This window comes from Musca domestica, unplaced genomic scaffold, assembly GCF_030504385.1.
Source record: "Musca domestica strain aabys unplaced genomic scaffold, Musca_domestica.polishedcontigs.V.1.1 117, whole genome shotgun sequence".
Lineage (NCBI taxonomy): Eukaryota > Metazoa > Arthropoda > Insecta > Diptera > Muscidae > Musca > Musca domestica.
Genome location: NW_026712147.1, coordinates 1,633,624 through 1,646,891, shown reverse-complemented (window position 1 = coordinate 1,646,891; position 13,268 = coordinate 1,633,624). Strand labels below are relative to the sequence as shown.

Sequence of the window (13,268 nt, the reverse complement as noted above, 5' to 3'; positions counted from 1 at the left end):
TTAATATTTTGTATTCATGTGTATTTTAAATATGAATATCTTAAGACTTTTATTATAGTTTTTTTTTTTTTACACATACAATTGTGCTTTAAATAACAAAGAAAATTGCAGAGAAATACAAAATTTATGGTGGAATAATTATTTTAATTCTTTATGGTACTGCACAAAACTTAAACTAGAGTAAAATAGTATTTAAACAAATGAAAGCACAGCTTTAATATTGAAATTTAATTTGATTCGAAATAACAAAATGAAAATATAAATTTAAATGTAAAACTTCGATATTAAGACGCCCCATATACATATATTATCATAACTACACCATATATATCATAGGTCATCTAAAAATGAAGACTCATTTTCTGCATCGGTATATGATTTATAGGCGTCTTGGTCAGCAATATGTTGTATGGCATCAGACCGATTTAAATCGTAGCGTTTCATAAATATCCGTAAAATCCATTCAGGCAAAAGGGCATTGGCGTACATGGAGGCTTGCTAAAAAAAAACAAATACAAATTGTTTATATACGTTATTATTATTTATTATACGTTGTCGCGTCGAGCAGTTGCTTTTTGAACTACGTCTAGTAAGAGCTTGGAAATTTTAAGTGACATTTACGATGTTTTAGTTGTTCAGAAATAGGTTTGCAATTTTAAAAAGTAAACATTTTTCATTAATACAAATCGATGTATCATCTCTACGGCAGCCCAACTCTCAGCAATTGATAGTACAGCTTAACCGGAATTGAAAACTAGACTTTCAGTTTTTCAGTCTAGTTAAAAAAGCAACAGCTACTTCCAATCATATTTTCTTACCGATGTACTATTGTTGCTATTGTATTTTTCTGATAATTTTTCCAACATTTTCAACTGGATTTTATGATCTATGAGACCAATAACAAGGCAATGATTAACACCATCATGACTTTTTACGTAGTCTTTTTTCCGACATTTTTCGAAGATTTGATCCAAGTCGGTTTTGTATAGAGAAAATGTGTCCATTAGATCTGTGAGTGACATGTCTTTCAGGCATCTATAAAAACATGCAAAGAAATCAATGAAATCTAAATTGTAGCAGAGAGATACTTACAGTTGTTCAACACGTTTCGGAACAATAGTAGCTTTTTCTAGTGCAGCCTTAAATTTTTCATTATCTGCAGACTGTTGTTTGGCCTTGTTGCGTATCATTTCCAATTCTTTTTCAGACGGCATTACAATTTCCATTGGCTGGGGTGTTGGTGACTTGGGGCGTTTCTTTTTCTCATCTTTGGATGATGATTTGATCTTTTTGGTGGATTTCAAGGATGATTTCGGAGACTCATCGTTTATCAAATCATCACTCTGTTGATTCTTACCTAACCATTTACTCATTCCAGCCTTTTCTTGTTCACAATCATTACGTTTACGTTTCTTTTTCGCTGATGATGATGACGACGAAGATTGCAATATTATCGGTTTGGTTTTCTTATCAGGCTTTGGAGTTTCAAATACCGAATGCATTTTATTATTGGCATTATTATTGTTGTCGCTAGATAAAAGTTTACTTGAATTGTCCTCCACTTCGGTGTCATGATCGTCATCAGTACCGAAGAGTTCTTTATTTTTTGGCGAAGACTTTTGTTTCTTTTTGCGTTCATGCTGTCTCACGGTGTCATAATCGTCATCGGTACCGAAGAGTTCTTTTTTTCTTGGCGAAGACTTTTGCTTCTTTTTGCTTTCATATTGTCCCACTTCTTCGATAAAACGTTTTGGTTTAGATGGTGAACGTCCGGAACGTCTTAACGTTTGTTCCGAAATGTCTTCGCTATTCTCCTTTTCTTCTTGTGTTGCATTATTGTCATTTGAATTTAATTTTTCTTTTCGTTTGTCCTTTTTCTTTTCTTTTACACCAGCAGCAACCTCTTCGGCCATGGGATCATCTTTTATAGCATCCAATGATGAGCTTTTCTCTTTCTTTTTCCCCTTAGATTTTGATGCACTTGCTTCGAATTCATCCTCACTAGTTCGATCTTGTTTCAGGCTACATGTTTCAGACTCATTTGTAAGATATTCTTTCGAAGAGTGTTTTTCGGTTTTAGGAGATTTATTTTTATTTTTGCGTTTTCTTTCCCTTTCCTCTGTGTCATTGTTTTCAGATTGTTCTTCGATTGATGGCAGGTTAATAGTTGACTTTGTGCCCTTATCGCCCGAAGTTAATTCTTTTGATTTGCTATCCGTACTTTGCGATCTCTTTCGCTCAAGTCTCGGTTTTGGCACTGATTTGTTTTCATAGTCTTTTTTATCCTTCTTATTTTTACTACTCGATGATTTAAATTTCGACTCTATTCTTTCGAATTCATCTTCACTTAGAGACACTGAACTTTTCTTGCTGCTGTCACCAGTTTCAGATTTCGTTGACGATTTATCCTTGTTAATTTTATTTGTAACGTTATGAGATTCCTCATCAAAATCGTCATCACTGGATGGTGCGGCTAGTTTATTTGTGTCTTCCGTTAACTTCTTTTCATTTATGTAAGCTGTTTTACTCTTTTCTTCTCTTGAAGATTTTTCCTGTTTTTCATTAGCAACCTCCTTTTCTTTCTTCGATTGCTTTTTAGTTTGAGACTTTGTCTTTTCGCCGGCATCCAAATCTTCTTTTATCCGCTTTGCGCCATAATCATCATCGGTTTTTTCAATTGGCGTTGGTTTATAAGTAGGTACAACTTCATGTGTCTCCTGTCTATGTGGTATATATTCGGAATCAGTCTTGTGTATATGTTTGTCCCTCACTCTAATAGATCTATGCGTTTTTGTTGGCATTATATCCTCATCTGACTCGAGAATAACTTCGTTTTCAGGATCCGGCGAACGTGTTTCATCAATAGGAGCAGGTTTATATACAGGTATTGAAATCTTACTGGCAGCTAAATGTCTCTCAATATTCGGAGAATATGTATCTTCAGAGCTGTCAAATCCCAAAAAGTATTGATCCTGAGGTTTTATGCTGTCAATACTACTGTTTTTGCGCGTTCTCTTTGTAGGAGTGTATGGTTTGTATGACGGCGGACTTATGGACTGTTCTTTTGTCGAAGGTGCATGGGGATCATATTCGTAGGGGTTGTATTCTTCTGTTGGCATTGATGAAGTAGCAGCGAGCTAAAGCGAAATTAAAAAAGAGATATAATATAAAATTTATTTCAGTTCTGTTTAGTGATATTCTCCCAATGGAACATCGTACATCTCCATATGAAGGAATATAATGTTCACCGAATATATGATGTTCAACACCTGTTTTAGAAGAACCTATATTTTGTTGTGGTACTTTTCCCAATTTATCAATAGAGTATTTTAAAACTTAAAATGTGTATTATTGCGAAATTTGAGATATTCTTCTACAAACATATTTTGGGTTAGTTTGAGACCCGATACTTTGGAAAATGTTTGCTAGATCATCAACAACTCTTAATCATATATATTGCACATACCTTGGCCGTTTTATATTCCAAAGAGCAATCTAGAACAGGTAAACTATCCTTACTAGCCACATCATCAGTAGCATCGATGGGCGGTTTGTATAAACATCTGTTAAAATACTTAGACGAGACCTTGGATCGCTTGATATTAACTTCTACATTCGGTTTCACAGAGAATTTATGCAGTTCTTTGTCCACGTCGATATCAGACCATTCCCTATTCGTATCCAACCATGATTTTAATTCTTTTTCAAAACAACACCACTGGTCGGCTGTTAACGATCTGCAGCTGCTAAAGGTTTGATCACCATTGCTCGTTTTATCAGCCACCGGGGATATTAGATGTACTCGACATAGAACCATATTATCTTCATGCTAGAATTGGAGCAATTTAAATTAATTGTTTCCAGACAATTGCATTCTACTTACTTGGTAAACGTTCAACGTGGTTTCAAATTTTAAATACATGTTTAAAAGTATATTCTACGGAAGATTTTTCATAAGTATTCTGCAGCCTGTTTGCTTTTCTATTGTTTCATTAACCCTTGATCTCCATTGCAAGAAATCAAGGATTTACAGTGTTTTTGTTTGGTTTGGACACAGCTACGATTTTGAGTCTTCTTCTTCCTTCAGTCTAATCATATGTCATGGTGCACATATGAACATATGTTTCTCTTTGTTAAGCAACCTGGTCACACAATGACTTATGTACACTTTATTATGTGGTAAAATTTAATTAGTGCATGGTAGAAGAATATAGGTAGATGCATCAACGCTTGGGAACATTAATATGTGAAAAATTTTAAAATGTTTTATCAAAAATTAGTATATTTTTAAATGTTTTCTCATACGACGCAAATCGGTGGTTGTTATATTATGAATTTTTCAACAATTTTTACAAATTTCAATAATTTTTCATTCAACATTTTCAATTCCAAAATCGGTTTGACAATTCATTGTCCCAGCAGCTGTGTCGATGCGACTACCTGTATTCTTCTACCATGAATTAGTGTTAGGATATTTGTATGTAAATATACAAATATTTATAAGGGGTAACACTCATGGCAGAAGAATACAGGTAGATGCATCAACGCTTGGGAGTATTGATATGTAAGAAAAATTTAAATGTTTTTTCAAATATAAGTACATTTTTAAATGTTTTCTTATACGACGTCATTCGGAGGTTATTATAATTCGCGAATATCAACAATTTTTAGAAATTTAAATAATTTATCATTCAACATTTTCAATTCCCAAATTGGTTTGACAGTTCATTGTCCCAGCAGCTGTGTCGATGCGTCTACCTATATTCTTCTACCATGGTAACACTGTTAATTGACCAATCGACTATTGTCAATAGTCATGATCAATCCGAAATGTAAACGCTAGAGGATGATGAATGAATAAACAAGTAAAAAAGCTGTAAGTTCGGCCGGGCCAAACTTTGAATACCCTACACCACTTGGAACGAATTTGGCAATTCTCAAAAACAATAAAATCCGTTACAAATTCTGTTAAGATCTTAAAAATACCGAATGTAGCTGTTACATTAGGGTATATACGACGATATGGGCCTGCATAGGAAACTTTTGTCATATTCAAATGTGAAACTTATAAAAAAATCGATGAATAATGTAGCTAAAATCATCAAAATACCGAATATCGGAATATGGGGGTTATACGAAGACGTGGAATTGCACAGACAATTTTCTGTCATAGGCTGTAGTATCTACCAAGGAACAATAAAAAGGTAAGGTAGAGCTACCAGCTGATTACATTTTTGTGTGCCCGACTTCTGTCAAATTTGTGTATGTATTTAGTGTTTTGAAAAAAAAAAAATATTTTCCAAAATCAATGATTGGAGGAAACTTAAATTGCGGAACGCGCATTAATGATATTCAACAGACTTGCCACGCAATTGAAGGATTGACCACTTACCATCATATTTTTAAGAGATCATTACCTTTCGCGCAATTTAATGAAACAATGAACAAAAAATACGTGAACCTGCACAGATAATTTTCTGTCATAGGCTGTGGTATCCACTACGAACATCAAATACCAAATTTGAAAGAATTTCGGTGAATAATGTTGCTAAAATCAACAGAGTATGGAATATCGGGAGGTATTGTTATATAGGGACTATACGAAGACGTGAACCTACATGGCCCATTTTCAATACCAAAAGTCCTGCAGACAGAATATACATTTGAGTAAAATTTTATCAATCTACTTCAATTCGTTAAGAATCTAGAGTGATTTCCACAGACGGATAGACGGACGGACATCGCTAAATCGACATAGAATTTTATGCTGATCAGGAATATATATACTTTGTGGGGTCTAAAATGTATATTTCGAGGTGTTACAAACGGTGGAGGGTATAAAAATTTGAGAATGAAATGTCAAATGTATAATTTAAAAAAAACAGTTATGAATTCATGACTTTATCTTCTTATTTCTACCATGAACTATTCGTCTGCATTTTAAATTTAATGAACATTTTGTTTTAAATTTAAATAATTAATTTTTAATTGTTTTTTTTTACATTTTTGGACATACAACTCTGACACTTGTATTACGTACAAAACAAATTTGTATGTGGTTGTTATGCAAGCCAACCGTTGGTACAACCTGGAGGGTTGTCAAGTTGTATGCTTCAGCCACAAACGATACAACTTTGTATACCTCTTTGTACAACTTCACTTTTCGAAGAATTCATTTGATTTATTAGTAATTTCGTGTTCTATAATTTACTTAATAGGCCTTATTTATTATTAATTTTTGAAATTTTCATTTAAATCACACATTTGGTTGGATTTCGTGTTGTTTTGATGTGCGAAACAATGGTGTTGCCTCTTTGAAAATAAACACAAAATGAAATTGTATGCGACATGCCCACAAACGTTATGCAAGCCACACACGATACAACCGTTGGTACAACCTGGAGGGTTGTCAAGTTGTATGCTTCTGCCACAAACGATACAACTTTGTGTACAACTTCACTTTTCGAAAAGTTCATTTGAGTTAAGATGACACCGGAAATAATTTCGTGCTCCATAATTTAATTAATAGCCTTTATTTATTATTAATTTTTTGAAATTCCGTGTTTCATATATTTTTTTTTTTATTTTTTTATATTTTCATTGAAATCACACATTTGATTGTGTTGTTTTGATGTGCGAAACAATGGTGTTGCCTCTTTGAAAATAAACACAAAATTAAATTGTATGCGACATGCCCACAAACATTACAATCGGATGGTACAACATGCCAAATATCAAAAAATTTTGATTTTTTGTACAACCGAGACACAACTTCGTACAACCGGGCCACAAACGATACAACCTTGAATACAACCTCTCCAAGTTGTACAACCAGCTGCTTCGTGTGTGGCTTGCATTAGGATTGTTGTACAACAACACTTGCTGTTACCGGTATTATTCTACCATGGTTATGCATCAAAAAAATTTTAATCAGTGGGTCCAATGTGAACACTTATTGTAAAATATTTTCTTCTCGTTTGGTAAAACCATGGTACAATAAGGAGGTAGAACAGCTTCGCAAAACTACAAAAATACAGAAATAAGGCTATACCAACTTCCTGTCAGACTTATTCTAAATTATATACAACAAGTTGTTTTCATTTTTTCACATTTTTCCTCATTTTTAAAATGAGTTAAATAGCGCGAAAAATGAACGAAATGCCTGGAACGTAAATAATTATTAACATTGAAAATTTTGAAATTGTAAATTTTGAGGCATTGTATGGTTTTTAAAAGAACGTATATTGGAGGACAAGCTAAGTCCAATACCTTCCTTAAGTTAACCTATGTATAAATGCATTCTCTATCCTTCAAAATTGAAATTAAGAAAATAAATTCATTCAAAGGATTCCTTTTCCTGTTCAATACTTTTCATAATTTAAAAGGCTATCGCCATTGTCCTCATGTAAACCAAATTGAGATAGAAAGAATCATTACAATATTCGGAATGGACATTTATTGATAATGTTGAGGGCTAAAGTAAATCGTAACAGATTCATGATAGGAGTAGTGATTTAAAAAAACCACGAATTGAGATCCGGAAATTGGTTTTAAAAATCTGCTATTTAAGAACCGGAGTTATTCTAAAAATAGTCACAATTTGAGACCCGATGATATTCTTTAAACTTCACGAATTGAGATCCGGAAATTTTGTTAAAAAATCCAAGATTTTAGACCCGGAAAAGTTCTTGAATAATCAAGGATCTGATGTTTTGAAGGTATCTTTAATGTTTAGAAATCCACGATCAAAATCTAGAAACGTTTGTAAAAAATCCACATATTGAGGACGACTTCTTTGCTTCTTGTCTTACTTCGAATTTTTGGACTTCTTATGGAATCTGATTTTACTTTCTCTTTCCCAGTTCGCTAAAATCTGAGACCATTTACACATTACAAATCACAACGAAACAAAATATTCTTGCATAATTTTATTTTTTTAATTTCAATGAACCAAAACAAAATTATTCAATGTCTCAAGATAAAATGTTTTGATTAGTGCAAAACAATTTGTCCGATTTCTATTTGAATTCGTCTTGCTTACAATTTTGACATATCAAGTTTTCACAAAAGTTCCTTTGTTGCAATTTTCGCCTATGTTGCTACCTGTTATTTCTACTATTGAAGATTCATTCATTGGGGGCGCGCAGCAAAAGGTCAAACCATGGTACAATGAAGACAAGGTAGGCTAACTTAGAAAAATTGCAAGTATAGAGGGTTACCTGCTTGGCTTGTAATGTCAAAATTACTATCAAAACACTCAAAAACCCAAACAACTTGTCGCATTGACTTTGAATAAATAATTAAAACCACGAAAACTGGATGAAAGATCAAGGTTTATTTTCAAAATCATATTCTATATATTTTTAAAGGTACAAAAACTGCAGATATCGTCGATGCATAGGTGAAAATCGATTAAAATTTAGATATATCTCCCATATACTTCTTCAACTGATTTCAGGTTTCGTTTCAGATATAGCTATAAGTCTCATATATGTTTTATCCGATTTGAAGCTAAAGTCCCTCACATGCGTAATATGCACTCCACAACAATGATCTATGGTACCAGAATTCAGATACAGCCCAGGAATATCTCAGTCAAATGTTATCGAGATCGGATAAGATTTGGATAGAGCTCCCATATATATCAAGATTTTTTTGTGCACCAAATGGTTAATATCAGCCCAAATGAACTGAGTTTTGGCAATTACGACTGAATTTATCCTAGAAACAAGTACAACAAATTTTGGAGATGATCGGTTCAGATATAGTCATACGTCCCATATATATGTTTCATCCGTAATATGCACTCCACAGCAATGATATTTGATACCGGACATCAGATACAGCTCGAAGACATTTCTGCAAAATTTTATGGAAATCGGTTCAGATGTTTATATAGCTCCGACATACATCATGGTACAATGAAATAAAGGTAACCTCATTTCAAATTTGCACTCCCATTTTCTGTAATTTACATTGTTAAATTTCTATGCATAAAAAACAGTTTCCATCTCTGATTTTGTCTGTGTACAATGGATTTATGAATATAGATTTTAACAATGAGATGTCAAATGTATAAATTTAATAAAATTGCAAACATATGTTTACAAGACTTTACCTTCTTAGTTCTACCATGATATACATCTTCATCCGATTTTACGGTTATTGCTCACAATATACATATGTATGTAATATCAGCCCAAATTGAGCAGATTGTTTCATATTCAACCGCATTTTACCATTTGGTGAAACTCGGTCCGTTATATCTATTGTTCCAATAAAAAATTTTTTATTATAATCCTTATCGAAGTTATATCATTTTTATTTTTCATTTTATTTTTTTTTTTATTTTCTTGGCTTAACATGTGAACTAAACACGTTATTATTATTTATTATACGTTGTCGCGTTGAGCAGCGTCTAGTAAGAGCATGGAAATTTTCAGTGACATTTACGATGGTTAGATGTTCAGAAATATGTTTGCTATTTTAAAAATTGACCATTTTTCATTAATACTAATCTATGTAGCTTCTCTACGGCAGCCCGATTCAAAAATATGGGAGTTCTATTTGACCAAAGATGATCACCCTCAGCAATTGATAGTATAGTTTAACAGTTTTTCACTTTAGTTAAAAAAGCAACAGCTACTTCCAATCATCCATATTTTCTTTGCTATTATATTTTTTCTGATAATTTCTCCATCAATTTTTATTGGAGGCCAATAACAATGCAATGATTAACACATGGTACAACAAAGGAGGTAACGTCATGAAAGTATATGTTTGCAGTTATTTTTTAAATTATTCATTTGACTACATTTCATTGTCAAAATGTATATTTACAAATCCAGTGCATATACACAAAAAATAGATGGAAACCTTTTTTCTATGCCATTAAAGTTGACAAGGTAAATGCAGACTTGGTTACTATAATTTGAAATGGGGTTACCTTGATTTAATTGTATCATGGATTAATACCATCATGACTTTTTACGTAGTCTTTTTTGCGACATTTTTCAAAGATTTGTTTTGTATAGAGAAAATGTGTCCCTTACATCTGTGAGTGGTATGTCTTTCAGGCATCTATAAAAACATGCAAAGAAAGCAATGAAAATCTAAATTGTAGCAGAGAGATACTTACAGTTGTTCAACACGTTTCGGAAAAATATTAACTTTTTCCAGTGCAGCCTTAAATTTTTCATTAATTGCAGACTGTTGTTTCAGGCGACATTACAATTTCCATTGGCTGGGGTGATGGTGACTTGAGACGTTTCCTTTTGTCATCTTTGGATAATGATTTAATCTTTTTGGTGCATTTCAAGGATGATTTCGGAGACTCATCGTTTATCAAATCATCACTCTGTTGATTCTTGCCTAACCATTTACTCTTTCCAGCCTTTTCTTGTTCACAATCATCATTTTTACGTTTATTTTTCGCCGATGGTGATGGCGACGAAGATTGCATAATTATCGCTTTGGTTTTCTTATCAGTCTTTGGAGTTTCAAACACCGAATGCATTTTACTATTGACATTATTATTGTTGTCGCTGGATAAAAGTTTACTTGAATTGTCCTCCACTTCGTTGTCATCATCGTCATCGGTACCGAAGAGTTCTTTATTTTTTGGCGAAGACTTTTGTTTCTTTTTGCGTTCATGCTGTCCCACTTCTTCGATAAAACGTTTTGGCCTTAACGGTTGTTCCGTAATGTCTTTGCTATTCTCCTTTTCTTCTTGTGTTGCATTATTGTCATTTGTTTTTAGTTTTTCTTTTCGTTTGTCCTTTTTCTTTTCTTTTACACCAGCAGCAACCTCTTCAGCAATGTGCTCATCCTGTATAGCTCCAAATGATGATCTTTTCTCTTTCTTTTTCCCCTTAGATTTTGATGCACTCGCTTCAAATTCATCCTCACTAGTTCGATGTTGTTTCAGGCTACATGTTTCAGACTCATTTGTAAGATATTCTTTCGAAGAGTGTTTTTCGTTTTTAGGAGATTTATTTTTATTTTTGCGTTTTCTTTCCCATTCCTCTGTGTCATTTTTTTCAGATTGTTCTTCGATTGATGGCAGGTTAATAGTTGACTTTGTGCCCTTATCGCCCGAAGTTGATTCTTTTGATTTGCTATCCGTACTTTGCGATCTCTTTCGCTCAATTTTCGGCTTAGGCACTGATTTGTTTTCATAGTCTTTTTTATCCTTCTTATTTTTACTACTCGATGATTTATCTTTCGACTCTATTCTTTCGAATTCATCTTCACTCAGAGACACTGAACTTTTCTTGCTGCTGTCACCAGTTTCAGATTTCGTTGACGTTTTATCCTTGTTAATTTTATATGTAACGTTATGAGATTCCTCATCAAAATCGTCATCACTGGATGGTGCGGCTAGTTTATTTGTGTCTTCCGTTAACTTCTTTTCATTTATGTAAGCTGTTTTACTCTTTTCTTCTCTTGAAGATTTTTCCTGTTTTTCATTAGCAACCTCCTTTTCTTGCTTCGATTGCTTTTTAGTTTGAGACTTTGTCTTTTCGCCGGCATCCAAATCTTCTTTTATCCGCTTTCTACCATAATCATCATCGGTTTTTTCAATTGGCGTTGGTTTATAAGCAGGTACAACTTCGTGTGTCTCCTGACTATGTGGTATATATTCGGAATCAGTCTTGTATATATGTTTGTCTCTTACTCTAATAGATCTATGCGTTTTTGTTGGCATTATCTCCTCCTCTGACTCGAGAATAACTTCGTTATCAGGATCTGGCGAACGTATTTCATCAATAGGAGCAGGTTTATATACCGGTATTGAAATCTTACTGGCAGCTAAATGTCTCTCAATATTCGGAGAATATGTATCTTCAGAGCTGTCAAATCCCAAAAAGTTTAGGCCCTGAGGTTTTATGTTATCAATACTACTGTTTTTGCGCGTTCTCTTTGTAGGAGTGTATGGTTTGTATGACGGCGGACATATGGACTGTTCTTTTGTCGAAGGTACATGGGGATCATATTCGTAGGGGTTGTATTCTTCTGTGGGTATTGTTGTAGTAGCAACGACCTATAGCGTAATTAAAAAAAAAAAAACAGATATAATAATATAACATTTGTTTCAGTTCTTTGTTTCTTCTCCCAATGGAGCACAGTACACCGACATATGAAGGAATATCTTGTTCGCCGAATGTGTAATGTACAACACCTGTTTTAGAAGAACCTACTTTTTATTAAGGTACTTTTCTCAATTTATCAATAGAGTATCTAAAGATGTGTATTATTGCGAAATTTAGGACATTTGGGTTAGTTCGAGACCCGATACTTCGGAAAATATGGATCCTCAATAAAAACGATATATGCGAACTTGTATTTGATTACAAAAATATTACCTATATAAAATAGACAAAATGAAAAGTGATTATTTGTATGTCATGACAGTTCTGTGTGAGACCATCATGAAACATATGTTTCTTAGTAAAACTTGCAATGCAATAAATTGTCTGAAGTAAAAGTCATTTAAACAATATTTCGTAATTGAAATTCAAATAAAAAAGATTGCTAGATCGTCAACAACTCGTAATCATATAGATATTGTACTTACCTTGGCCGTTTTATATTCCAAAGAGCAATCTAGAACAGGTAAACTATCATTACTAGCCACATCATCAGTAGCATCGATGGGCGGTTTGTATAAACATCTGTTAAAATACTTAGACGAAACCTTGGATCGCTTGATCTTAACTTCTACATTCGGTTTCACAGAGAATTTATGTAGTTCCTTGTCCACGTCGATATCAGCCCATTCCCTATTCGTATCCAACCATGATTTTAATTCTTTGTCAAAACAAGACCACTGGTGGGTTGTTAACGGTCTACAGGTGCTAAAGGTTTTATCACCATTGCTCGTTTTATCAGCCACCGGGGATATTACATGTACCCGACATAGAACCATTTTATCTTCATGCTGGAATTGAGGCAATTTAAATTTATTGTTTCCAGAAAATTGGATTCTACTTACTTGGTAAACGTTCAACGTGGTTTCAAATTTTAAATACATGTTTAAAAGTATATTCTACGGAAGGGTTTTCATAAGTATTATGCAGCCTGTTTGCTTTTCTATTGTTTCTTTAACCCTTGATCACCATTGCAAGAAATCAAGGATTTACAGTGTTTTTTTTGGTTTGGACACAGCTACGATTTTGAGTCTTCTTCTTCCTTCAGTCTAATCACATGTCATGGTGCACATATGAACATATGTTTCTCTTTGTTAAGCAACCTGGTCACACAATGAC

At 33.4% G+C, this 13,268-nt stretch overlaps 1 protein-coding gene across 1 annotated transcript; it reads right to left on the bottom strand.

Annotated features, from left to right (window-relative positions):
• Positions 1 to 23: 23 nt before the first annotated feature.
• Positions 24 to 13,195, bottom strand: LOC101899347 (myb-like protein X). Its single transcript, XM_059132236.1, has 8 exons — positions 12,995 to 13,195; positions 12,578 to 12,940; positions 10,207 to 12,043; positions 6,089 to 6,159; positions 3,467 to 3,829; positions 1,093 to 3,137; positions 819 to 1,035; positions 24 to 498 (listed from the first exon to the last, which is right to left on the bottom strand). Exons 1-8 carry the CDS (start codon positions 13,031 to 13,033, stop codon positions 331 to 333), a joined length of 5,103 nt encoding a protein of 1,700 aa, XP_058988219.1. The 5' UTR covers positions 13,034 to 13,195; the 3' UTR covers positions 24 to 330.
• Positions 13,196 to 13,268: the final 73 nt, after the last annotated feature.

What these genes read in the sequence shown, in the direction of transcription:
- LOC101899347 (XM_059132236.1), bottom strand. Translation starts at nt 13,033, where the DNA reads ATGTATTTAAAATTTGAAACCACGTTGAACGTTTACCAA. An exon ending in TGGAATATAAAACGGCCAAG is followed by an intron (nt 12,044 to 12,577) that starts GTAAGTACAATA and finishes ATTACGCTATAG; the next exon opens with GTCGTTGCTACTACAACAAT. An exon ending in GTCGCCTGAAACAACAGTCT is followed by an intron (nt 6,160 to 10,206) that starts GCAATTAATGAA and finishes TTCTTCGAAAAG; the next exon opens with TGAAGTTGTACAAAGAGGTA.